This window comes from Solanum pennellii, chromosome 9 (assembly GCF_001406875.1).
Source record: "Solanum pennellii chromosome 9, SPENNV200".
NCBI lineage: Eukaryota > Viridiplantae > Streptophyta > Magnoliopsida > Solanales > Solanaceae > Solanum > Solanum pennellii.
The window spans coordinates 74754090-74779203 of record NC_028645.1 but is presented as its reverse complement, the minus strand read 5'-3'; the positions used below and the strand labels follow the sequence as shown (position 1 = coordinate 74779203).

Here is a 25114-nt window from a genome sequence, read left to right as displayed (position 1 = left end):
TGTTTTCTTTATTCAAAATAATTTTTCGATCCAAAATATTGAATTAAAATAATAATATGAAAAAGTTACCATAATATTTACTTTGTCCGTCTCTTTTTACTTGTTTAATTTTAAACTTTTACTTGTTATTTTTGATAAATTTAACAAAATAATATTATTTTTTTTACCTATTATATCTTCTATTTATTTAAAAAATAATGATTTTAAAAAAAGTAGAATCTCTTTAATGAGTAAATTGATTTTGAAATTCTATCAAGTAATAGTGTTAAAATAGTAAACTTATTATAACAATTAATTTTTTTTAATACATGTGTCAAATAAAAAATTGACTAGTATATAGAGATCAATCGAGAAATAATTAGGATTATAATTAATGAGTACTATGTTTTAATAAATACTTCATTAATTGTGTTAGTTGAGTATCTATATTTTTTTGTACATATTCATTTATTTCTATTATGTTGATGTAACACTTATCCAAATGAAGACTTCATAATTAGTTAATTTTTTTGGATCAATTAATTCACTTCAAAAATTATAACATGTATGAAATATTGTAAATGTGTCTTTACCAATCAAAGAAAATAAAATTTAGCTCCAGTCACTTCGATGAAAAATACATTAATATACGTGAAGAACTATATAAATGAGTCATAATATTTAAAATAATCACAAGTTCATATTCAAATTCAATGTAATTTTTTATATATCTATTCTCTCATAAATAATTACAGCCTATATCCCATTGATTATGATTTCTAATTTCGCTTAATTGATATAAATAAATATCATATTACTGTATTTATATCACTAAGGAGTCGTTTCGTAGAGTCTATAAGAATAATGCAAAATATAGTGTATTGAAATATTTGCATTAGTAATGCTTGCATTAGTTATGATGAGATTCTTTTTATGCAATGTTTGGTTGGGTATACTAAAAATATTATGCATTACATAATATTTTTAGAAAAATATTTCACAAAAATACCATCCACAAATATAATTGAAAGGATGTAAAAAAAATTCGATAGCAATTGTATCGGTAATCATGTTAATGTATACATTAGAACCCATTGCATTACTAATGCATAGAAAAAGATGATATTAGCAATACACTTTTTAGTACACAATAGAGTGTATTACTTACTAATACAAATATTAGTTATGCACTGGTTAGAAAAGTGTACGAAACAAGGTACTGATAATAAATCAAGCTAATGTTAGCATTATTTTCTCGAATACACTCTACCAAACGACCCCCACGAATGATAGTTTCACTTCACTGATACTAAATCAGCATATAATATTGTATTGGTATCACTAAAAATTTTTGTTCAGAAATTACTCTAGTTAATGATACTGCAAAAGTATATGTATATTGTTGTGGTATCATTAAAATTTCTTGTTCAGCAATTACTCAATAATCAATGATACTATAAGAATATACACATATTATTGTGATGTCATTAAAATTTTTTGTTTGAACTCATTTGTGAATGATACTATAAGAGTATATATAAATTTTTATGATATTATTACGATTTTTTGTTATGAAATTATTTAATTAGTTAATAATTCTCTCTCTCTATATATATATATAATTAATTTACTTATACGAGATGTTTAATTTCCCCAAAATTTTACTTACACCCTTAATATACTATACTATCAAACTAATACAATATGTTTTTCTAGTGAATATATTTCAGTTAAGTATTGTTACTTAAAAGTAAATTCTAACGCAACTATCTTAACTACCTCATTAGACCTATATCTTTACACTATATACTAATTTTAATTATACTTTTAAATAATTTTGCCATTAATTAAAAGGTTTTAATCATATATTGAGGAAGCCATAGTTAAATATATATATTTTTGTTATCAGATACACTAAATAAGAAGATAACAAGCGAGATAAGATATAGATTTCAAATCAATATGAATTATATAATATACAAAACAGTAAAAGAGCCGCAAGTGAGGTGCTAATCCACTTATGTATTTCGAAAAATTATATCTAATTTTAATCTCATATATTTTCTTATTTTTATTTATAACTTTTAAAATTAAATTATTTGATTCGATATATAAATAGAATTATTAATATTCTCCCTACCTCATAAATTTCCCATTTTTCTTTATTGATTTAATCCCTTTTGGTACTCTTCTTTCTCTTCCATCCAAAGCCAAGAATTTCCACTGTACTTTACCCACAAAATAACTATTCTCTGCAAATTCTCCATTGCTTTAACCTTTCTTTTTCTCATAAAATAATTCTCTTGACCCAATTTTTGTAAAATTGTTTTTTTAATTCTTTTTCTTCTAACCTTAAAATCATGAAGGTTCATCCAGTACCAAGAAAACGCAACATCACGTTACGATACGACATCGTCTCGGCTCTTTCTCAGGCTAATTCGTTAACCGGCCGTCAGAAGAAGCTCCGGCGACTCCCTCATATATTCGCCAAGGTTCTAGAACTTCCGTTTAATTCCGATGCGGATGTTTCTATTGAAGAAACTTCTGATTCATTCCGTTTTGTTATACCGACGGATGATGCTGGGAATAATATTAGGGCTGATACAGTTGAGATCTATCCGGGTGTTACTAAGATTGTAATTCGAGGGGATAATGTTTTGGATTCGTCTTTGGGTGAGTTTGAACTTGATTTGTGGCGATTCCGTCTTCCGCCGTCAACTCTGCCGGAGTTGGCTACCGCTGATTTTGCTGACGGTGAACTGGTGGTCACGGTTCCGAAAGACCCTGATGAGGAGGAGGTCGATGATGATGGTATTGGTGAGGCTGGACGCCTTATTCTTGTACAATAAACTTCTCTCTAGCTTCAGTTTTTTTTTTTCCAGTTTATGTCCCAATTGTGGCTCGTCTTGCTAAAGGGATATATCTTAACTATCTATGTTATATTAAATAAAATAGTACCTTTTGGATTTCAATTTTGATCATTGTGCTCTACTTATATCCTTACTTTTTGGCTTTTACTTTACAAAAGGTCAGGAATGAAGAGGATTCATAATAATGAACTTCAGCTAGATTTATTGGGGTAATCTATGGATGTATTAGACGAAATTTAGTAGAATCATTGCTTTCATTAACCACTAATTTGGTGTGGAATTTACTGATAGGCCAATTGTAAAAGAAGAAAAGAGCAGGCTTTTCCTTGAAATATTAATGGCTATGAGTTGTTAAAGTAGTCTTTATACTTCTGTTGTTGCAATTTGTCACAATCGCATCTGCGTAGCTTGAGTTGCTGAGTTGTTCAATTGGTTGTGTTGAATAAGCATAAATGTTTGTAATAGGCAAATGGCTGATTTCTTTTTTTTTTATTCTTCTTTATGTGTGTGGTTCATGTCTGTGATCTTATCGATATAAAGATGTATTCTTTCTTTGTATCTTGAAATTTAGTTCATCTGATTTTTTTGGTTGCCACTATTTCGAAATAACTTTACCATTAAAAAAGTATGCAATGGTGGTGCCATTCAGTTGATTTTCTGTATATCCTTTTATTTCCTTTCACAAAGGTATGTGTTGATGAGTGATGAACCAATGGAAGAACATATAGTGGAACTCCATGGCTCCTAGTGTCTAAGATAGTATTGATCACACGTCATATAGACTTCTGCTGTCCGAAGTAGCCGAAGAACTGCTGATGTTGGTAATTCTACCTTCACTTTTGCAAAAAATACTCCGAACTGCCGCACGATTATCATCATTATTCAGCTGCTAATGGGATAACAATTTCTCAAGTGTGTGCAGTCCTATATTATGTATAGGGTCCTAATTCTTTTCATGGTGTTGTTATATGTTTCTCTTACTCCAATTTCCAACAGATTAAACCATTTTGATTTGTAGGTTTATTCGGATCTTGTTGCACTTCTATGCTTGTCCAATAACGTCCCATCGAAGTTTTCTTGGTTCTATCCTTTTAATAATTACTTGCGCTTATTGTCTTGTATGTCATTGCTGTGCAAAAGTCATTTCACACTATAGTTCTTCATTTATTCTTATAGATCGGTTGGTGCTGCTATTCTGAACATGAGTACCTAAGTGTAGAATTCTGTTGCAGTTACTATTACCTAGATTCTAGTTTCAATCTGCTTTGCATTTATAATAGAATTAGAGCCTGTTTGGATTGGCTTATCTATGGTGCTTTCAAGCTTAAATGACTTTTAAGCACTTTTGAAGTGTGTGGATGAAATTAAAAGTGCTTTTAAGTACTTGTTTTAAGTCAAAATAGCAAAACTAAGCCAAAAGCAATAAGCCAATGGCCCAGATGGGTTCTTTACAGATTATTGAAAGGCTTAAGAGCTAAACGAATCTGAAGAAGTAAATCATAGAGACATATCCATTGTTGGATGTTGAGACATTTGAGTTGACTATTTTTTAGTCGCCAGTTGCATTTTGTTTGAAACCAAGTTTTAGCATCGTCATGTTATGGTGAAAGAGGCATTAGAAGCAGATCCTACGTTTAACTTTGTTTCCAGCTGACCTAAACTACCTAGAGCAGACAGATGGTGTAATAATCTGTATGTCGCTTCTATATTCCCATGGCTATGTGATCTGTGAGCTTTTAGCTTTCTGGCCTAATGGCTGTAGAGGTGTTCAATGTTTAATCATCTTGTATCCAAGAGAGGGCTTTTTCTGTAGTTTGCTTTGCAGCTGGGGATCTGCCTTTTTGCTCAGAGTTTAAAGAGCTTCTGAAGCTGCCAATCAGTTGTCATGGTATTGAGTTTTTGACCAAATTCATCCTTGTTATTTTCAACCTCAACTTCCATACATCCTTATAATACTCTACTTAACTAAGAACATCCTTTAGGTTTCTAAAGAAATTATCAAAAACATCTTCTGTTAAATATTTCATCCTTCTCTAACAGAATAATCTTTATATCAGTCTCAGTTTATAAGAAAAAAAAGAGAAACAAAAGAAGAATCGCCCAGAAACAAAGACTTGACCTAATGAACACTGTGTAACCGTCTTCAACCACAGTCTCCATATACGTAAACAATATATTGCCATTTGTTTTTTTTGAATATGGAACAATTTGGAGCAATGGATTTTTGAATAGTTCACCCAGCTGAGAGAACTGACTTAGAAGGTTCTTCCTTTTTTTTTTTCTGTTGTTTCTTGGGGTTGCTCCTTATCACTCTTTTCTTTCATGTTCTGACTTCTGAGAAATTATCTATAATTTAGCCAAAACTATTTATAGGCACATTTTTCTGAAAGTACCAAGGTTGTGTTGAGTCATTATTCTACTTATTGAATTATTCAATAACTAATGAGGCTGCCCAATAGCTTGGTGTCCAACGAGCTAAGAGCATCAAAACTGGAGAACTACTTGGAGAAGAAGGGATTTCAGCAATGTTGTTTGGCCAAGTAAAGATGTTTTTGTTCTTTGAAGAGCTGGTGGAATTTTTTTTGAAAAAGAAAGAATAACTAATAGATGAAGCGAAACTGAGAAAAACAGATTCAGTTAGAGAAGAATGAAAAAGTAAACAGAAGGGTGTTTGGTCATATTTTGGAAATTTAAACAATGTTCTTAGTTGAGTAAAATATTACAAGGATGTCATGAAAGTTGAAGCAAGACAATAGTGATGAATTTGGTCAAAAATTCTCATGGTAATGCTCTTACGTGAGATTTATTACAATCGAATCCCTAAAATAGACCTTACAAAAGCCATATATTTAGTGGTCATTTTCAGTCCCAAGCCTATGTGAAAGCTTTGATAAGAATCCTTTAGTAGCTTTTGCATATCTTCAACTTTTGTATGTTCAACAAACGTGTATTATTGCAGTGTGGGACTGACTATGTCGAGTTGCATTATCACCCAGGGTATTCCCGGAAGATGCGTTACGTTTCTTTTCTTCTGGTTGCTGGTAGATGATTGTATTGGCAAAACCAACTTCTGTGTCAATATATTTCCATCACTAATATCAGATGTTGCACAATACCTGTTTTCTTGCTTCAAGTGTTGTCACGATCCTGGTAAGTTTCTACTCGAATGACTTTGATGAATCAGAAGGTGGTACAGAGTTTTTCTTATTTTTCTGGTTATTTCTACAGTTTTAGTAAAATGTACTAGTATAATTTCTGGTTATGAGATAAGTGGGGTCTTGCAAATGTTAGCTTCACACTCCCTTGTGTCAGCAACACAAATGTGCCATTTACACTTGCTGGCAATGACACATCCTAGTCTAGTCTGATGTGAAAGTTGAGGCTCCACACTCCACATAACAACATGATATCAAGTAAAGGATGAATCTAAGAGCTTTTAACATTTATCTTGAGAAAGACGAACTTTCGTCACTGTATTTTTGCTGCCAAATTACCTCTCCTGAAATTACACGAAAGTTGAACTATTCTCCAACTTTCTTTGCAAGTGGGACACGAATACATTCTGCTTGGAATGGCTTTAAAATACTCTTCTAAGTACTGTCACTCTCGATGGCCACATTTAATGGCAAAAGTGCTTTCAATCATACTATAAAGAAAAGTTGAAGAGTAATTTGTTTTTATAACAATAGCCTGTTGTAGTCAAGGAATTGCATGTTTTGTGTTTTATTCTTGATTTGGTCATTTTCAATTGCAATGGAATTGAAACAAAGTAGTCTTCAAGGGAACTAATGATTAGCTTTTATAAACTAGCTATAGCTCTTAAATTAGTGACAATGGTACGTGGTAAACAAGTCCCAATATTTATTTTGTTACTTAATTTTCGCTTCTTATCTGGTGTCCAATACATGTGAAGTCCTGACTAATTCGAATTTGAGTTGGGTGGGGGCTTTTTAGAGGGTAGCGCTTTTTATCAAAGGATCTTTTTCTTCTTCTAAAACTCAATATCGTTAAGGGAAAAGTAACTCATCCATTGCTATATCTCTGGGGTTTACTTTGAATGTGGGTGTGATATATTGATCGAGATTTCTTGCTTCTAAATGGAACTTCGAATATGACATCATTCTTTAGAATATGAAGAATTTGGGGGTGTAGAAGATACTAGATGAGATAAATGTCAAATTATAGGTGTAGGTCTAAAATGATCCCTTAATTATGCACTTATCGAATTTAATCTTTTAACTATATAAAGACCTATCACCTTTGGTTCTTTAACTATATATTAACCTATTTTAGTCCTTGAATATTTAAAAACTTATTAGGTTTAATTTTTGGTAGCTTAGCTTGACTACATCAAAAGCGAAATCCTCAACATCAAATACAATGCAAGCTGGAATAGGGTTAGCTATTGTGGTGTACATATATCAGAAATTACACTATATTTAGAGTCGATCGAGGGTCAGATCTTGATGTAGAAAGATCTCAAACTGAGGCGGAGAAGAAATTTATGATTCTGTTGGTGTGAAGTAAGCGCCTCTAATAATCGAAGCGGCTAAAGGAGCTTACTTAATGGTCCTATTGTCCATTTTCTTATATAAATAGCTTAACTTTATATTAATGGAACTTTTCATGATATTAAATTTCTAATCCATTCTTAAAGTTGTTTTTTTAATCTCTACTGTCTTTTCTTCAAATAACACTTATGAAAAAATGATTCAAAATAAAATTAAAAAAATATGACGTGATTTTATTCAATGAAATGAAGCACATAAAAAGTTACGGTCCTCAGAAAATTATGGTTTCAGTTTTTTCTTGAAAGATCAATTGTTTGGGCAACTTACAAAGCACCACCTGTAAAATCAATACTGAAGTGCCATTTTCTTTACTTTGTCATTTTTTATTGAAATTTTACCATGTGAATTGTACTATTTACAAAAATTAGCAACATTTTAGTTAAAATAAATATAAAGAGTAGAGCACTCTTCAAAATCTCAAAAATAACCCCTTTTTTTTTCTTAAAAGAAATAATGGTGTGGGCGGTTCACACCGCAACTTACAAAGCACCATCTGTAAAATCAATACTGAAGTGTTTTATCATATCCGTCAACACGTATAACACATTTACAGCGTTTGGCAGTACCACTTCATCACCTTAATTTAACTTGCGTTTATCCTTCCTCTTCGATGTTTGTAAAAATATATATAAAATTTGTTAAAAGAAGATGAGGATGAGTAATAATGAAGATAAACCCATAACATATGGGGACGTGTTTTTGGTGTCAAGTGAACTTAGTTCAGAAATTATAGCACCAGAAGATGCATCAATAATGCAATCAGTAGAGAGTCTAGCCCTGGGTCATGTTCCGCGAGGCGGCCCTGCATCACTCATGCAGTCAGCCGCCTCACAGAATGAGCGTATTGGTGTTGTAGCTACTAATGATTTCGCCACAGAACATTGCGTTACTGTTTCTCAAGTTGAAGTTGGGGGTACTCTTGTTGTTTCTGAGTCCGTAGGTGGAGAGGTAAACTTCATCTTGTTTCATCGTAATCATAGACTTCATGAAATAAGTAATCATAGCATACACTTAAATATGCATAGTGTGAAAAAATATAAACGCATTCAAGTTGGAGTTGGAGAATATAGATGCTAGTCCAAGTTTTAAAGGTATATTCTCAAAAAATAGACACATTCAAATTAGACAATATAGATGCTAGTCCAAGTTTTAAAGGAATATTTTTGTACCATATATGCCTAAAAATAGTGTTAGATGTTACCTTTCTCAACTAAAATATTTCATATTAAGTTTTTTAGTATATGGGGGAGTGAGGACATTTATTCCAACATAATTAAGTTTTACTAAATTTGCTTTAGATGCACTTAAGGTTTCAAAGTTAATGCTAGATAAAATGGATTTTCATTATAGTTTACCATGTGATTTTCGAAATTGAAATTGGAGCTTGTTGGCAGAGGCATAATCAGAAATTTTATGAAGATTGTCCAAATTCATTGTTGAAGTATGAATCATCAAATAAGTTATTACATTATCATTATTTCAGTCTATCAACTCAAACAATGTTGGACCTTTAGAAAGACAATGGAGTAGTTGTGATAGTTATTCAATGTCATTGATGCATTGGATGGGTCCAATCGCGACCTCAATTGTGGTCCTAGCGTTTTATGAGTCAGTTGCTTGTTTCAGGCAGCTATGGGTTCCTCCCATTCTCTCTAATAAACGTAAACTATATTTATTTTAGAGTTGCATCTCCATTTTGTAGAGGATCTAGATTTTGATACACAAATTTCAAATTCTAGGAGGATTTTCCATGATTATTTTATGAGTTTTAATTTTAATAAGGAAAGCTTATTTTAGAACATGAAATTGTTTATTCTTGGTTATTTAATAGATTATGCGTTACTGATTAGTTAGTTCTCGAATTAAAGGTTAGTGTGGTGCTATGCACGACGAATCAGGATTGTGGCAACAAGAAATCATAATACAAAAACAAGGTGATATCACCTAAACACCAATGATATCAAAATAAGCCAATTATATGAAAAGACCAACACTACAACTGAAATGGGGCTTTAGTAGAAAAATGTAACGACCTAAGCCGTCATAATACAAGTCACATCTTGTAGAGTCCTAAAAGTTATAAGATACGATATCAATATAAAAGTTGGGGCATACAACATGAATGTAGGAATTTTAGAATTAACCAGGCTGACATCATTCCGCAATAGCGGAAATGTTTTCACTGTGGTGATACTACTATAGCGGCATGTCAACTGCTATGGTAGGGGTAGAAACTCGAAAAACATAAATTCTTTTATTTCCTCCCGCTCTTTATTAATAAAACAATGAGGGTTACTCTAAAAAATCTCATAAGCAGCTTTAAACTCGGGAATTATGTAGGGGAGAGATTTCGGCACAAAGAAGGTCAAAATCCATGAATTCTCAATCAATGTCCGTTAAGATTCGCCCTCATGGAGCCAGAAGTTTGTATTCAAAATTTTACTACAGTTGTTTGATGTCTAGGTAGGCTAGGTTTTCTTAATCGAATAATTAGAACAATTTTTACTTATATATTATCTTGTAAGTATCGAGAGATAACATGCAGAAGCCTTTCAGATGGTGTCTGGGTAGATGAATGTGTGGTTAGTTGTAGTTTAGGCTGATGATAGACTTGATTAGATTGTTGAATTATGATATTGTTGGAGTGTTATCTTGGGGAAGGTGGTTGTGAAAATGGATTATGATCAGGAGATGTTCGAGAAGGAATCATTTCGGGTAGGTGATGTTTTTTCCTGGTCGCTTCGTTAGTATTTCATGCATTATATATGATTAGGGAAAAGGAAATAACATGACGTGAATGATAAATGTTGTCAATTTTACTTGAGTGTACCAGTCAGTGGTGCAACTAAAAATTTTAGTCCAAACTTTTGATAGTAAATTCAACAAAGAAGTACGATCTTATAGGGATCCAATCTCGCATACTTAAACACCTATTTGCCATCAATTTATTGCTCACTTCACATCAAAATTGTGCATTTTTAATATGTTATAGATTTCAAGTAGCTACTGGAATCTACTATTCGAAAGGGTGTTTAAAATTTTGTGTACATATATATATATATATATATATATATATATATATATATATATATATATATATATATATATATCTGTGTGTGTGTGTGTGTATATATAAAGTAGGATTCGAAGTATATATAGTGGTATTTTTCGACAAAGGGTGTCTAGTTAGACGCCTTGGCACCCACGTGTATATATATATATATATATATATATATATTAGGATTTGAAGTACATATAGTGGTATTTTTTGACAAAGGGTGTCTAGTTAGACACCTTGGCACCCCCGTACCTCTGCCCCGTCTTGTTTGAAGACTCATAATGATCAACATCATGAAGATCCTATTTTATTCTAGAAGCATTGGTCCTGATTAATCCCAATTTGATGCCTCGATCTCCCCTAATAATACGTGTGTGTTTGAATGTATGCATCAACCAATCAGTCGAGGACCAGGTTCCTTGACTCAGCAAGAACAGTAACTAAGAATATGCATTCACTTGTTTTGATGGGATTAGGTACTCACCACAGTTACAATAACAAACAGTAAGTAAGATAAGTGTTGAAAGTAAAGATTGAACAAATAACTTTGTGGAAATCCTTGCTCAAAGGAGTAAAACCACGACCCGTTCTCAACAGAACTTTTCAAACTGCTTCCACTAATCTTCTCCAAGCAAAAGTAAAGATCAATTTACAAAATGAGATTAGCTTGCTTAATATCCACACTAAGCAATACCACCTATTACTTAGACAAGCCGGAGCAGATATAACACTGCCCACTAAGATATCATCCCTAGATAACTTAGACTTCAACTAAGCGGATACCACACCGTCCACAATACTAACCTTACTGATTAGTATAGACTTTTATAGTCCTAAATATGTTCTTAAAAAACTCAAACCAGCTTTGAAATGTTTCTAACAAACAATGAGACGAATCCTACAAGTTAAGCTCAATACAAACATTCAAGAACACTAATAGGTACGGAAAACGCTTCTTCTCTTGATCGGGTTCTTGCTTTATGTTTTAAGCTTGTGAATTTAATTTGCCAAATCTTGAGTTTGTGTTTGTTAGAAAGAGATAATATAAATCAGCACAAACTCGTTGAGACCATCCCATTGGTTGAAGGTTTGCTGTTAGAGATGTGTGCACCTCCACATTAGAGGTAGCAACTTTTCTGACGGCTGTCTTGTAACCTTTCATATCGTAGTCTTGCAGGGACTAGGTCCCTTGCAAACTTTTTTGTGAGTTCTTGAAAAGTCTTGCTGGCTGACTTCCTTCTTTGGATGCATGAATTTATTTGTTGTTTGTCATGTTGACTAAGTCAACCATAAAGAGTTATTGACCATTAGACAAATAACTGCACTTATTCTGATTGGTGTAGTACGTTGACGCTTTCCGACTCTGACATAATAGCTTTATAGTTGTTCCTAATAATGGATTTGGACGAGAGAACTTAACAAGAGACAATGCCCCTTTGTTTGTGAGAGTAACTGAGATAGACAATCTCGTCCGCTCTTCCTATTGATTTAGGACATTGCACTTTTCACCTACCACCTGACATGAACATTTTACAGTTGTACTCCATTTGTATCTGGACGAGAGCACTCTACCAGGAATTAGGTCCTTACATTTGGGAGGATCATCAAAACACCTAGAATATAACAGTACACCTTCAATATGTTCTCATTATAGGACTCAGGGTCATAAAGTTTTTGATACTCAACAATCTCTATTTAAAAAATAATCACAAATTTCTGAGATTATCATATAGGAACGAGTCAAATTTTTGTGCTATGTTTCACAATTTTTGCACAGGTTTTGACTTTTTGAGGTATTAACTCTTATTAAAGTAGAGTGTACTTTAATTCTTATACAATTTACTGAATTTAATAATTTTTATACAATATTTAGTGTAGGGCAAAATTACCAAAATTTCAGCAAATAGTAAGTGCAATATAATGGATTCCCTTCAAATTAAATTGATATATACACAACAACAATGCACCTTGGTATAGGTAGTTGATAGCACTACAAAAAAAAATAACTTTTAGCGGCAATAGATAGACACATTAATAAAAAGTGTTAAAGTTTTCAATGATATTAGTTAAGTGTCATTAGATCCAATGTCGCTAAAGTCTTTAGAACATATATAAAGAGTGTTAATTACCGCTAAAAATACATATTTAACAACAATTGCTAATTAATTGTCACTAAAAATCATTGTCGACGTAGTGTAGGTATGAAAATAACAATTGATTGGATATTTAGGTAGTTGCACAGTATATTTATCCATCAGAAGCAGCAGATGAAGAGAGATCAACACGATATCCTACGACAGGAGTTCAAGAGGATGCAGTTACGGTAGGTGAAGCACTAGAGGCTGTGGCACTTAAGCCTGAAGGGAACAAACCAATTGAACACAGCGATGCTGCAGCAATACAAGCTGCAGAAGCAAGAGCTACTGGACGAAGTGAAGTAGTGCCAGGAGGCGTAGGAGCGGAAGCTCAATGTGCTGCTTCCATAAATGCTCAAACGGATGACAAGACCACACTCAGAGATGTGCTAAAAGTAAGTTCATTTTGCATGCTATGCGGACATCATTATATTCTACCAATTACAAGTTTATGTCATATTCAAATTAGGGTTAATTATTGTTTATTGGTTATTTAGGATGCAACGAGCAAGCTTATAGAAGATAAAGCAGCGAAGAGGGAAGATGCAGAAGGCGTGGTGGGTGCTGAAATAAGAAATACGCTCGACTTGGCTATACATCCGGGAGGTGTAGCAGCCTCCATCACCATAGCATCTGATCTCAACAAATTCTAATGAATGTTTTGGTTTTGGTTTTTGTCTAGGTAGTTGAGTGCAGTGACACGGATTCAGGACCTTTTCGGAATTTTGAATCCTCTAAATTACTAGTCAACCTTTAGTCTTGTATTAAAGAGATTAAAAAAATTAACTTAATTTTTTTTTCGAGGGGGTTTTGATGAATAATCTGACAACCTTCTAAATCCGCCCTTGGTTGAGTGTACATATATACATGGTGGTGTAATTATGAGATTGTCATGATTTTTTAAATTTTATTTTTAGAGAATTGGTGGTGCCCTTGTCTATCCTTGAGCGAACACTAAATGTGACACACATATATTAGTATATCCTTTATAATTTTTAGGATATAAATTGTTCTCAGTTAAGGTAAACATTAGGAGTACATCACTCTTCAATAAAATCTCAAAAATAAATCAATTCTTTTTTCCAAGTGCATGATTGAAAATAACGTTTCAGTTTTTTTTTCTTTTTTCCAAGTGTATGGTTTTGCACCATCTGCAAAATCGTTGTAAAATTTTAAATTTTAAAGAAGTTTAAGTTGCTACTTGTCTGAACTATTAACATTTCACACCGAAAGTTTTCTACTATCAAGTGATATGGGCAGTCCGGAAATTTATATGAACCTAATTAATTCTTCCTGAATTTGCTTTTGATGCACACGAGGTTTCAAGTTAATGCTTATTAAAAAGATGTTCAAATTTATTGTTGAAAAATATGAATCATCAAATAATATGTTGGACCTTTTAGAAAGTCAATGGAGTAGGTATGAAAGTCAATGGAGTAGGTATGATAGTTATTCAATTGCGCTGATGCATTCATTGGGGGATATTTATAGGATTGTCCAATTGCGACCTCAACTGTGATCTTAGCGTTTTCTAAATTTAAGGATGAGTTGCTTGGCTATGGCTTCCTCCTCTCTCTGGTCCCTTTTTTAGATTTAAACTATACTTCCTCCTTCGACAATTAATTATTATGGTTTCTTTTTTTAGAGTCAAACTATAAGAATTTTGATCAATATTTTACGATGTATATTTTCATTATATTGATATACAAAAAATGCAATTTATAGTTCTATTCATATAGTTTTTGAATATTTAATTTTTTTTATAAAAATATTGAACTAATGTAATCTAATTTAACTTTAAAACTTAGTCAAATTGACTTTCGAAAAGCGTTACATTACAAATAAAAGTGGACAGAGAGAAAATCAATTTTGGAGTTGTATCTCCATTTTCTAGAGGATTTAGATTTTTGGTACATGAATTTCAAATTCTAGGAAAAATTTTCGCAATTATTTTATGATTTTGATTTTTAATTGTGAAACCTTGTTTTAGAATTGATTTTTGGTTGTTTAATGGATTATGTGCTGGTAGTTAGTCAGTTCACCAATCGGGGTTAGTCTGGATGCTATGCTCAATGGATTAGGATTGTGACAACAAGAGAAATCGTAACACAATATTGTAACACTTCGAAAAATTCAATATGAGTCTTAAGGCCTAACATAGGTGTCATTGGGTCTAAACACGTTATAAGACCTATAATGATGAATATAAGTCATTTAGGAGGTTTAGGAACCAAAACGTCCAAGAATGTGCATGACGTTTGAAAATTTGGTTCAAGAACGTACTAGCGTGCCTTAGCCTATTTGACAAGCTTTTAGGAGTCGGAAATTCATGAAATTAGGTGAAAGGGTGTACAACATGTGTTAAAGGTGATTCGTGGTCAAAACGTCCGGGTACGACTCCCCGAGGACCAACCAAGGGCCATTGAGGAGGACCCTAGCACGTTGGAGGCAACACTGTCTGAGCAGTGTGCACCAATGAGACACAAACGACGGATCGTGTGTGGATCGACGGGGGTCAAATGCCAAATTTCATCCCACACTTAGCAAAAATGGGGAAGCCCTCGCCTGCACAAGTCTCTGACCAAGACGACAATTGTGCAGGACGGAGGGGGGACCAACCGTCGACTGGGTTTCTACGAGTGTCCAAGTTCCTGCACATTTTAATTTCATTTCATTTTAAATAATTAAGGGGTTTAGGGGTTATTTAGGTATTAAAGGAAGATTAATTAACTAATTTAACCCCTCATATAAAGACCCCAACCCTCATTAGATTAAACACAACTTTAAAAATAAATCCTCTTCCTTCTCTCTTCTTTCTCTCTCTATTTAGAAACCACCATTGAAGACAAGATAGGGGAGGTTTTGAGGGATGGAAAGGGACGAATTCACCATCAACTCTTCATCAATTAACAAGGTATGATATCTAATTCACCTTTGAAACTCTTTCATCAAAGGGTTCCTTTAAAATGGATTTTCAAAGTTGGGTTTTCAAGTGGGTTTTACTCAATACGAATTTGATGTTATGAACTGAGTTGTTTATGTTTTATTTAGGATATAATGGATAGATTAACATGTATTTAACTTTATTATGGTAATTTGTGATGGTTTGACCTAAATCTAGGTTTAATCTTGATATAAATTGTGTTGTGATTGATTCAATTGACTTGATTATTGGTTAAATCACTATTAGATGATGTTGTTACACTAATCATGAATAAATTAGTATACTTTGTAGTCTTTCATACTAGTTCATGAGAAGTGATCTAGGTTATGAGAATTGACTTAAGTATCTTGTTCTAAGCTTTGATTTAGTATTGAATTATGGTGTAATGACTCTTCTAGTATTATTATCATGTTGATTATTGATTATGATGTGGAACATCTAAATTGGATTGAATTGAGGGTTTATGGTAAGGCTTAAATGATGAACTATGAAGGAGACTTGGTAAGTTTTGGAATTTCTATCTTTACTTCCAATTGTGATTAATTATGGTTAAGTCATGACGTTATATTGGAGTATACCTTGTATTAGGATTGATAGGATGGTATGATGTTGAATTGAAATGTCTTCACTATGTTGCGAGGTTGATTAAGGTGTATGTGATATAAGGATGATGATGACTGTCGATGTGCCTTATTATGCTATGAAATGCTAATGTGTTAACCTCACTTATATGAATTGTGATGAAAGGACTATACTCATGCAATTCTTATTGAGCTATTGATGATGATGATTATACAAGGGGTAGACCCTATGACCTAAACTAAGATATGATTGATAATTAAAGGCTTAAAGATATTTCAATAAAGGGACTTAGATTAGCACCAAGTGAACTTGACAATGGGAGGTGATGACTTCTCAAAGAGGAAGATTCGCCCTATAGTTCTACATGAGATGTTGACTTCTCGGAGAGGAATACTCATCCAATAGATTCCCATGAGAGGAGACCCCAATTACCAAGTGGTATGAAGAGGAAATATACTATCTCTTAGTTCTTGAACTATGTTGCCCCCATAGGAAGACTAGCTAGTGGATCCACCTAGAAAGCTATGTTTATGTTTAGTTTTACTTTGGCCGGTAGTTCACCTTCTATCGGTGTAAGATTTTACAACACGGATTCCATACTTAGATCATGTGGTCTATGTCGATTAAGGCAAGTGTTCCCTAAATTAAAATGAACAAATGAAGATAAACTAACTAAGGTGACTTGAAAGGTTTGACTTAGTCTAGTAGGGTTATGGGACTATACCTATGCCTTGCACTATTTTGCCTTGATGGGAGCTTTAGAAAGTTGATATTATGTATGTATATGATAACGAATGTAAAAAATGATAGTATGATGAGTTTACATATAAATAATATTGTATGGTGATTGACACTCTCATGAACATGTAATTGGTCTACGTTGCTATAAGTATGATGTTGTATGTCCTTAAAAAGGTTATGTAATGTGAAGTTGAATATTAGTCGTGGTTCTTGTTGGGTCACTTGATTGAGTAAGGTTATGGGGCTTCGTTTGATTATTGCACTTGTTGGCTTTATGAGGATTCATAGGTAGTAGTCTTTCTTTATTATGATATGATGAACCCTTATCCATGCTTGTGATATAATTTCTTGATAGTAGGGTTATATTGGGCAATGGGTTAAAGTATGTTGACAAGTATGTTATTTGCTTTGACTTGATGAATATGCCTTTTTAAGTTGTATGATTTTCCTTGATTATGTATAAGGATTTTCAAAGAATAAAATGGCATGTTTTGATAAATATCCCTCTTTGTTGGCATGATTTCATAGAATGTGTGCATATGGTCTCGTACTTAATACAAGTGGCGTACTAACCCAATTTAATTCCCTTTTCCCAAACATTTTAGGTTTGGGTCGTTGAAGTGTTTTGGAAGGCGACTTGAAGAAGGCTTGGATCCTATATCATCCAAGTAGGGGTAGGTCCTCATTGTCCGAGGGCGATGCCAATATCGAGCTTATGTTGTTGTTGTTTTAGCTTTAAGACTCTTATATTCTATCTACTTTCATTTGAGTACGGATTATATAAAGTCTATATGTTGCTATCTTTACCTTGATGTATGGGCTATGCCCAACTTGTCAATCGTGTTAGATGGTTATGAGATGACACAATCTTTGAAGATTATTTTCTAGCTTATATATATATGTGTGTGTATGTAGAGGTCTATGTAAACCTCTGAGTAGAAGTAATAAGAGTTTTAAATTTTCTGCTAAATTCGACTTATGAATGTGATGATGTAAGCTAAGAGGCTAGTCCTAGTCCTCAAAGAGGATGACGGCATCGGTTACGTCTAGGGGGTAAACCCGGATGTGACAAACTTGGTATCAGAGCATGAGATTGAATTATCTTAGAGTGTGTGTCTCTCTCTACCACGTCTATGTAAGTTCGTGTTCATAATTGTGAAGCGTGCCACACTTATGAATGGGAACCTACATGATGCCTAGGAAACTCTCATGTTCTTGGAAATGTTATATCGTGCCATTAGAGTATACTTATGGTGTGCTTTTGCATCTAATTCTATTATTGTGCTTATAGGATGAATGAACACTCGAAGGAATGCGGCACGAAGACTTGAAGAGGAAATTGCCAATGTGGGAGCTCCTCCCCGTGGTGAACAAGTTCCTCCACTTGAAGAAAATGCTAATGTTGACCAAGCTCCGGTTAATCCTCCACACTTGACGGATGGAGATATAAGGGCTGCCCTCATCCAATTGGCTCAAGCAGCTACTGTTCAAGCCCAAGCTATGACAGACTAAACCAATCGGGAGCTTGTACCCCGTCCTCATCAACAAGTCACTACTATGGCTTCCCGTCTAAAGGACTTTACTCGAGTGAATCCTCCTACTTTCTACGGGCCAAAGGTTAATGAAGACCCCCAAGATTTCATCGATGAAGTCTCTAAAATACTTATAACTATGGGGTGGACCACAAGTGAGAAGGCCGAGTTGGCCACCTATCAACTCAAGGACATGGCTCAAGCATGGTATGTGCAATGGAGGGATAATAGGTCATTGATAGGTGGTCCATTGACTTGGGAGATCTTTAAGAAGGCTTTTCTAGATCGGTTCTTTCCTAGGGAGACGAGGAAGGAAAAAGTGGTGGAGTTCATCAACCTTCGTCAAGGAGGAAGGAGTGTTCACGAATACTCCTTGGAATTCATTAAATTGTTCAAATATGCTCCTTCTTTGATTTTTGATCCTAGAGATAAAATTAGCCGCTTTGTGACGGGAGTGTCGGAGGACTTACAAGAGGAGTGTCATTCGGCCATGCTACATGACAACATGAACATTTCCCGTCTTATGGTGCATGCTAGAAGGGTTTAGGAGGCAATTGCTAAGAGAAAGAGTAGAGATGCTAAGAGGGCAAGATCATTTAATGGAGGTTCTTCAAAGAATAGGCTTGAAATACTAGACAAGCCTAGATTTAAGAAGCGGGTTTCTAATCAAGTTCCATCCAAGTTCCCTAAGGCTCGTGATGACAATGGAAATAAATCGAGAGCTCAAAAGGGAAGGAGTGGAAACTCACCAAATAAGAAGCCTACATGTGCCAAGGTGGAAAGGGTCATCTTGGTGAGTGCTTGCTAGGAACGGAAAATTGCTTTAGTTTTGGCAAGAGTGGTCACAAGATGAGAGATTGTCCAAACTTGAAGGGTCAAGAGAGGGGTGGTCAAGCTCAAGCAAGTGGTTCTAGTGATGCTCCTAAGAAGAATTGCTTCCATTCTCTCCGCTCTAGGGGTGAACAAGAGAATTCTCCCGACGTGGTGACCGATATGTTGAAAGTCTTTACCATAGATGTATTTGCTTTAATTGATCCGGGTGATACCTTGTCATTTGTTACACCTCTTGTAGCTTAAAAAGTTTGATATTTTACTCGATATTTTGCATGAACCTTTTATAGTGTCTACTTCGGTGGGTGAGTCGATTGTTGCAAAAAGGATGTATAGAAATTGTCCAATAATGTTGCCCAATAGAGTTTCTTATGTTGATTTAGTAGAACTAGATATGCTAGATTTTGATATTATATTGGGTATGGATTGGTTGCATGTTTGCATTACTTCTATTGATTGTGGGACAAGGGTGGTGAAGTTTAACTTTCCAATGAATCCGTTGTAGAGTGGAAGGGGGGAAACTCTATTCCTAGAGGTCATATCATCTCTTGTCTAAAAGCATGCAAAATGATTTCAAAGGATAGTCTATACCATATTGTAAGAGTCCAAGATCTAGACTCCGAAATTCCTCCCATTGAGTCGGTCCCCGTACTGAGTGAATTTTTGGAGGTTTTTCCTAATGACCTTTCCGGTATTTCACCCGAACAGAAAATTGATTTTGATATCGATTTGCTACCGGATACAAATCCCATTTCAATCCCTTTTTATGGGATGGTTGCGATCGAATTGAAAGAGTTGAAGGCTCAACTCAAAGATTTACTAAACAAAGGCTTTATTAGACCTATTATTTTTCCATGAGGTGCTCCGATTTCATTTGTGAAGAAGAAGGATGGGTCCTTAAGAATGTGTATTGATTACCGTCAATTCATAAGGTCCGTAAAGCTACTTTTCTAAGATTGACTTGAGGTCGGGGTATCACCAATTTAGGGTGAGAGGTGAGGATATACCAAAGACGACATTCCGGACTAGATATGGTCATTATGAGTTCTTAGTAATGTCTTTTGGTCTCACCAATGCTCCGGCGACGTTTATGGACCTAATGAATAGAGTGTTTTGAAATTACCTATATTCATTTGTCATTGTCTTCATTGATGACATCTTGGTATATTCAAAGAATGAGGGTGATCATATGGGTCATTTGAGGGTGGTATTGCAAACCCTTAAGGAACATCAATTGTTTTGCCAAATATAGCAAGTGTGAGTTTTGGTTGAGGTTGGTGACATTTCTTGGTCATATCATCTCTAGTAAAGGAGTTGAGGTTGATCCAAGGAAAACGGAGGCGGTGAAAAATTGGCCTAGAACTTTGACTCCAACCGATATTAGGAGTTTCTTGGGCTTAGCGGGTTATTATCGGAGGTTCGTGGATGGTTTTGCATCCATTGCATCTTCCTTGACTACTTTGACCCAAAAGTGTAAGAAATTCGAGTGGTCGGAGGCATGTGAGAGAAGTTTTCAAATGTTAAAAGATTGGCTTACTTCCGCTCCGGTGTTGACCTTACCGGAGGGTACAAAGATAGGCTTACTTCCGCACCAGTGTTGACCTTACTTCCGCTCCGGTGTTGACCTTACCGGAGGGTAACGATTTAATCTACATCCAAACAAAAACATTTGTCTTTCTCTTTAGCAATGACTAGAAAAAAAGTGAAGCTTGCTTTCATTAAAAGTAAAACTAACAATGACATCTCATACAGAAAAAGACAAAAAGGGTTCTCAAAAAATAAACTCAAGAACTAGGCACATTTTATAGTATTTAAATGGCTATGATTATCTATAATTCTTATCACAATGAATTTTCATAATTTGTGAACACCACAAGTTCCTTGTGATAAGGACTACATATTATAAATGTGTTGGTTTATGAGTCTTTTTCATAAACTCTTTCTATTTTTTCTTCAATGGAATATCCTTGTCAATCTACTTTCAAGGAAATCAAACTTCATTTTTTTTCTATTCATGACTGAAGAGAAGTGGGATTATTTGGTATGGGGATCAAATGACTGTTACTATTATTGTGTGTTCCTTTGCTTAAATTGACACCTATTTATAGGAAAACTTTAGATTTTGTAAATTTTTGAATAGTTTGAATTAGAAAATATTAAGTTGCGATCGCAAGTATTTTGGCATGTAACTAAATGAGGGTGTATTAGATACCAAGTTGAATGTATCATTTTGAAATATATTTAGTTTATGATTTTGGTCTTGTTCTGACCAGATCTTTTTTAAGTCAAACATTTTATATGAGGAAAATAAGAGGTTTGATCTGAGTAATTAGTATTTACAAAAGATGATCATCCAATTATATTTTAAATTATAGTTTGTTAATAATTGGTATTCTTTATTATCATCTTTTCACTGACTCGCAACTAATTATAAAATTTGAAGATTATATAGTAGCTATGAATTGTGTTATTAGTATTTTTTATAAGTATATGGATAATTATATATTATCTAGTTCACTATAAAAAAAAAAAATCAAATATGGTATCTACACTTTGATGAAAAGGTCCATCTATGACACCTGTTGAAAATTTGGCTTATCTATGTCATTTTTGTTTGAGAAAAGACTCATCTACGTCATTATTTGTTAACTGAAATCAATTTTGAGTTTGTAAATTTATTTTTTTATACATGTTCAATTATCATGATCTCGCCACATCATTAGGTAAATCATTTTTAAAAGGAAAATGTAATCACCTAAATCGTCGTTATTCAAGTCACCTCGTGTAGAGTCCTAAAAAATTTAAGATATGATGTCAATTTAAATTTATATTGAGGCACACAACGTAAATTTAGGAATTTTAAAATTAACCAGGCTGACATCATTCGACCATAGCGGAACTACTTCCACTATGATGACACTACTATAGCGGCATGTCAACAGCTATAGTAAGGGTAGACACTCGAAAAACATGAAATTTTTATTTTTCTTCCCACTCTTTATTAATAAAACAATGAGGGTTACTCTAAAAATTGTCATAAGAAGCTTTAAGCTCAAATATAATGGAGGGGAGGGATTTCGGCACAAAGAAGGTCAAAATTATGTATTTGTTGAAATTTCATAGAATTTTTTTACTTTTTCTTTTTAGTCTAAAAACAGTTTCTAGTATTTAATTTTCTTTCAAGTCTAGGGTTTACATTTACATTAATTTCAAAATATTTAGTTTTATTTTAGTTTAGTATCTAGAAGGATTTTCCTTAATTATTTATAAATAGGGATGTGCTCTTCTATTTGAATCAATGCAAGATTCAATACAAAGAGTGATCATTCATTCTCTCTTTAATTTATCTTTCTAGTTTCTTTCATTCCATAACAGTGGCATCAGAGTCTTACATTGATCTTAATAGATCTGTGAGTTTGTTGAAGAAGAACTTTCAACCACTTTTAATTCATATCTATTTTCAACCCACTTTTAATCCGTGCTTTCATTTTTAACGCAGGGCCAATTTTAACATGTGCTTTTACTTTTAAACGCAGGTCCACTTTTAATCAGTTTTTAATCTATATTATTTTAAACTTTATTTTTCAAACCATGACAAGCAATACTTTTTCTTTCAATGCCCCACAAATCTTCAACGGTGAAAATTATCAAATTTGGGCAGTTAAGATGAAGTCTTATCTTGAGGCTTATGATTTGTGGGAAACTGTAATAGAAGACAAACACATACTACAACTCAGTGAAAAATCTTCTGATGCTGAAATCAAACTTCACTCAAAAGAGAAAATCAAAACACACAAAGTCAAAATTGTAATTCAAAATTCAATTGTAGATTCAATCTTTTCTAAAATCATTGTATGTGAGACAGCAAAAGAAGCTTGAGAAAAACTTGAGAATGAGTACTGAGGAAGGAACGAGGCAGATAAAATCAACTTTTGAATTTGAAAAGAGATTTAAATCTCTTAGGATGCAAGAGGGTGAAACTATCACTAATTATTCTGACAGAATTTCTTTGATTGTCAACAGAATCAGGTTTCTTGGTGAAGATTTTAAAGATAGTAGAATAGTTGAAAAGATTCTTGTAACTATTCCCGATAGATTTTAGTCTAAAATCTCTGCTTTGGAAGAGTCTAAAGATCTCTCTACTATCGCTCTTGTTGAATTGATAAGTGTTATTCAAGCACAAAAATAAAGAAGAGCTTTCAGACAAGATAAAATTGATGAAGGTATCTTTTAAGCAAACTATCAAAAAAGAAAAGTTGATTATCCTCCTTGCAAATATTACAAAAAGAAATTTAAACACATTTGGAAAAATTCTGCTAGTGGAGATCTGATGCGGTATTTGGAAGTTGCAAACAAACAGGTCATGTTACAAAAATATGCAAATTCGAAGACACTCAAGATAAATGACAAGCATTATTAGTAGAAGAAAAATGTGAGGATAAATTCTATTAGAAGATATTTTTGAAGAATAATTAAGTGTTCAAACTCAAGTTAGATATACCAACTTGAATTTGAGGGGGAATGTTGAAATTTGGTATTATCTTTTTACTTTTTCTTTTTAGACTAAAAATAATTTATAGTATTTAATATTCTTTGAAGTTTAGGGTTTACAGTAATTGTAAAATATTTAGTTTCTATATTAGGTTAGTATCTAGAAGAATTCTCCTTAATTGTTTATAAATAGGGATGTACTCTTCTATTTGAATCAATGAAAGAATCAAATACAAAGAGTTATCATTCATTCTCTCTATAATTTATCTTTCTAGTTTCTTCTATTCCATAACAGTATTTTCGATCTATATTTACGTCGAGATTTGCCCTCATGGAGCCAAAAGTTCGTCTACAGAATTTTCAAAAGTTATTTGACGTCTAGGTAGACTAAGTTTTCTTAATCGAATAGTTAGAACAATTTTTACTTATATGTTATCTTGTAAATTGTCGAGAGATAGCATGTAAAACCTTCGGAATGGAGTCTGGGTGGATGAATGTGTTGTTAGTTGTGGTTTTTAGGCTGATGATAGACTTGATTAGATAATATTAACATTATGGTACTTGACGAGTGTTATCTTGGGGAAGGTGGTTGTGAAAATCAGATTATGATCAGGAGACGTTTGAGAATGAATGTAGGTAAGTGTTGTTTGTCTTACCTTTTATGTTTTATGGGATTCTCAATCGTTCGTATATATGATTAGGAAAAAGAAAATAACATGATGTGAATGATAAAGGTTGTCACTTGTATGTAATGAATTTGTTCTAATTGAGTGTACCAATCAACGCGCGTAGCTAAAAACTTTATGAAGAGTGTCCAAACTTTTGATACTAAATTCAAAAAAAAAAATGTAATGCTATTGGGACTCAATCTTGCATACTTCAACACCCAATTGCCATCAAACTATTGGTCACTTCATATCAAAGTTGTGCATTTTTAATATGTTATACATTTCAAGTAGCTACTGGAATCTATTAGTTGGAAGAGTGTTCAAAATAGTATATATATCAATATAAAGTAAGATTTGATACATATATAGTGAAATTTTTCGCAAAAGAATGTCCATTTGGACACTCTAACACCACCATAGCTCCGACCCTACTTATCCAAAGACTGATAATGATCAATTTCACGATGATCTCATTTTATCCTAGATGTTTGTAGCATTGTCTCTATTAATCCCAATTTAATGCCTCAAGTCTCCCCTAATAAGTTTTTGATACTCAACAATTTCTATTAAAAAATAATCACAACAATCCAAATATTTATCTATTCGGTCATTGGGTACATCGACAACCATCCCTCCTATACAAAAATAAATACTTCCTTTGTCTCAATTTATGTGACAGATTTCGTTTTGTTAGAGTCAAACAATTTAAATT

General features: G+C 33.4%; 2 protein-coding genes across 2 annotated transcripts; both read left to right on the top strand.

Moving 5' to 3' along the window:
• The first annotated feature begins 2122 nt into the window (after positions 1 to 2122).
• LOC107029532 lies at positions 2123 to 2974 on the top strand. Its single transcript, XM_015230967.2, has one exon. It carries the CDS (start codon positions 2340 to 2342, stop codon positions 2826 to 2828), a length of 489 nt encoding a protein of 162 aa, XP_015086453.1. The 5' UTR covers positions 2123 to 2339; the 3' UTR covers positions 2829 to 2974.
• A 5014-nt stretch (positions 2975 to 7988) lies between these two features.
• Positions 7989 to 13481, top strand: LOC107030674 (late embryogenesis abundant protein 31-like). The gene is made up of 3 exons (XM_015231943.2): positions 7989 to 8368; positions 12709 to 13008; positions 13111 to 13481. Exons 1-3 carry the CDS (start codon positions 8069 to 8071, stop codon positions 13264 to 13266), a joined length of 756 nt encoding a protein of 251 aa, XP_015087429.2. The 5' UTR covers positions 7989 to 8068; the 3' UTR covers positions 13267 to 13481.
• The last annotated feature ends 11633 nt before the right edge of the window (positions 13482 to 25114 follow it).

Excerpts from the sequence above, each read along its gene's own strand:
- LOC107029532 (XM_015230967.2), top strand. The coding sequence starts at position 2,340 with ATGAAGGTTCATCCAGTACCAAGAAAACGCAACATCACGTTACGATAC.
- LOC107030674 (XM_015231943.2), top strand. The coding sequence starts at position 8,069 with ATGAGGATGAGTAATAATGAAGATAAACCCATAACATATGGGGACGTG. Across the intron at positions 8,369-12,708 it reads CTGAGTCCGTAGGTGGAGAG|GTAGTTGCACAGTATATTTA; the intron begins GTAAACTTCATC and ends TTGGATATTTAG. Across the intron at positions 13,009-13,110 it reads CACTCAGAGATGTGCTAAAA|GATGCAACGAGCAAGCTTAT; the intron begins GTAAGTTCATTT and ends TTGGTTATTTAG.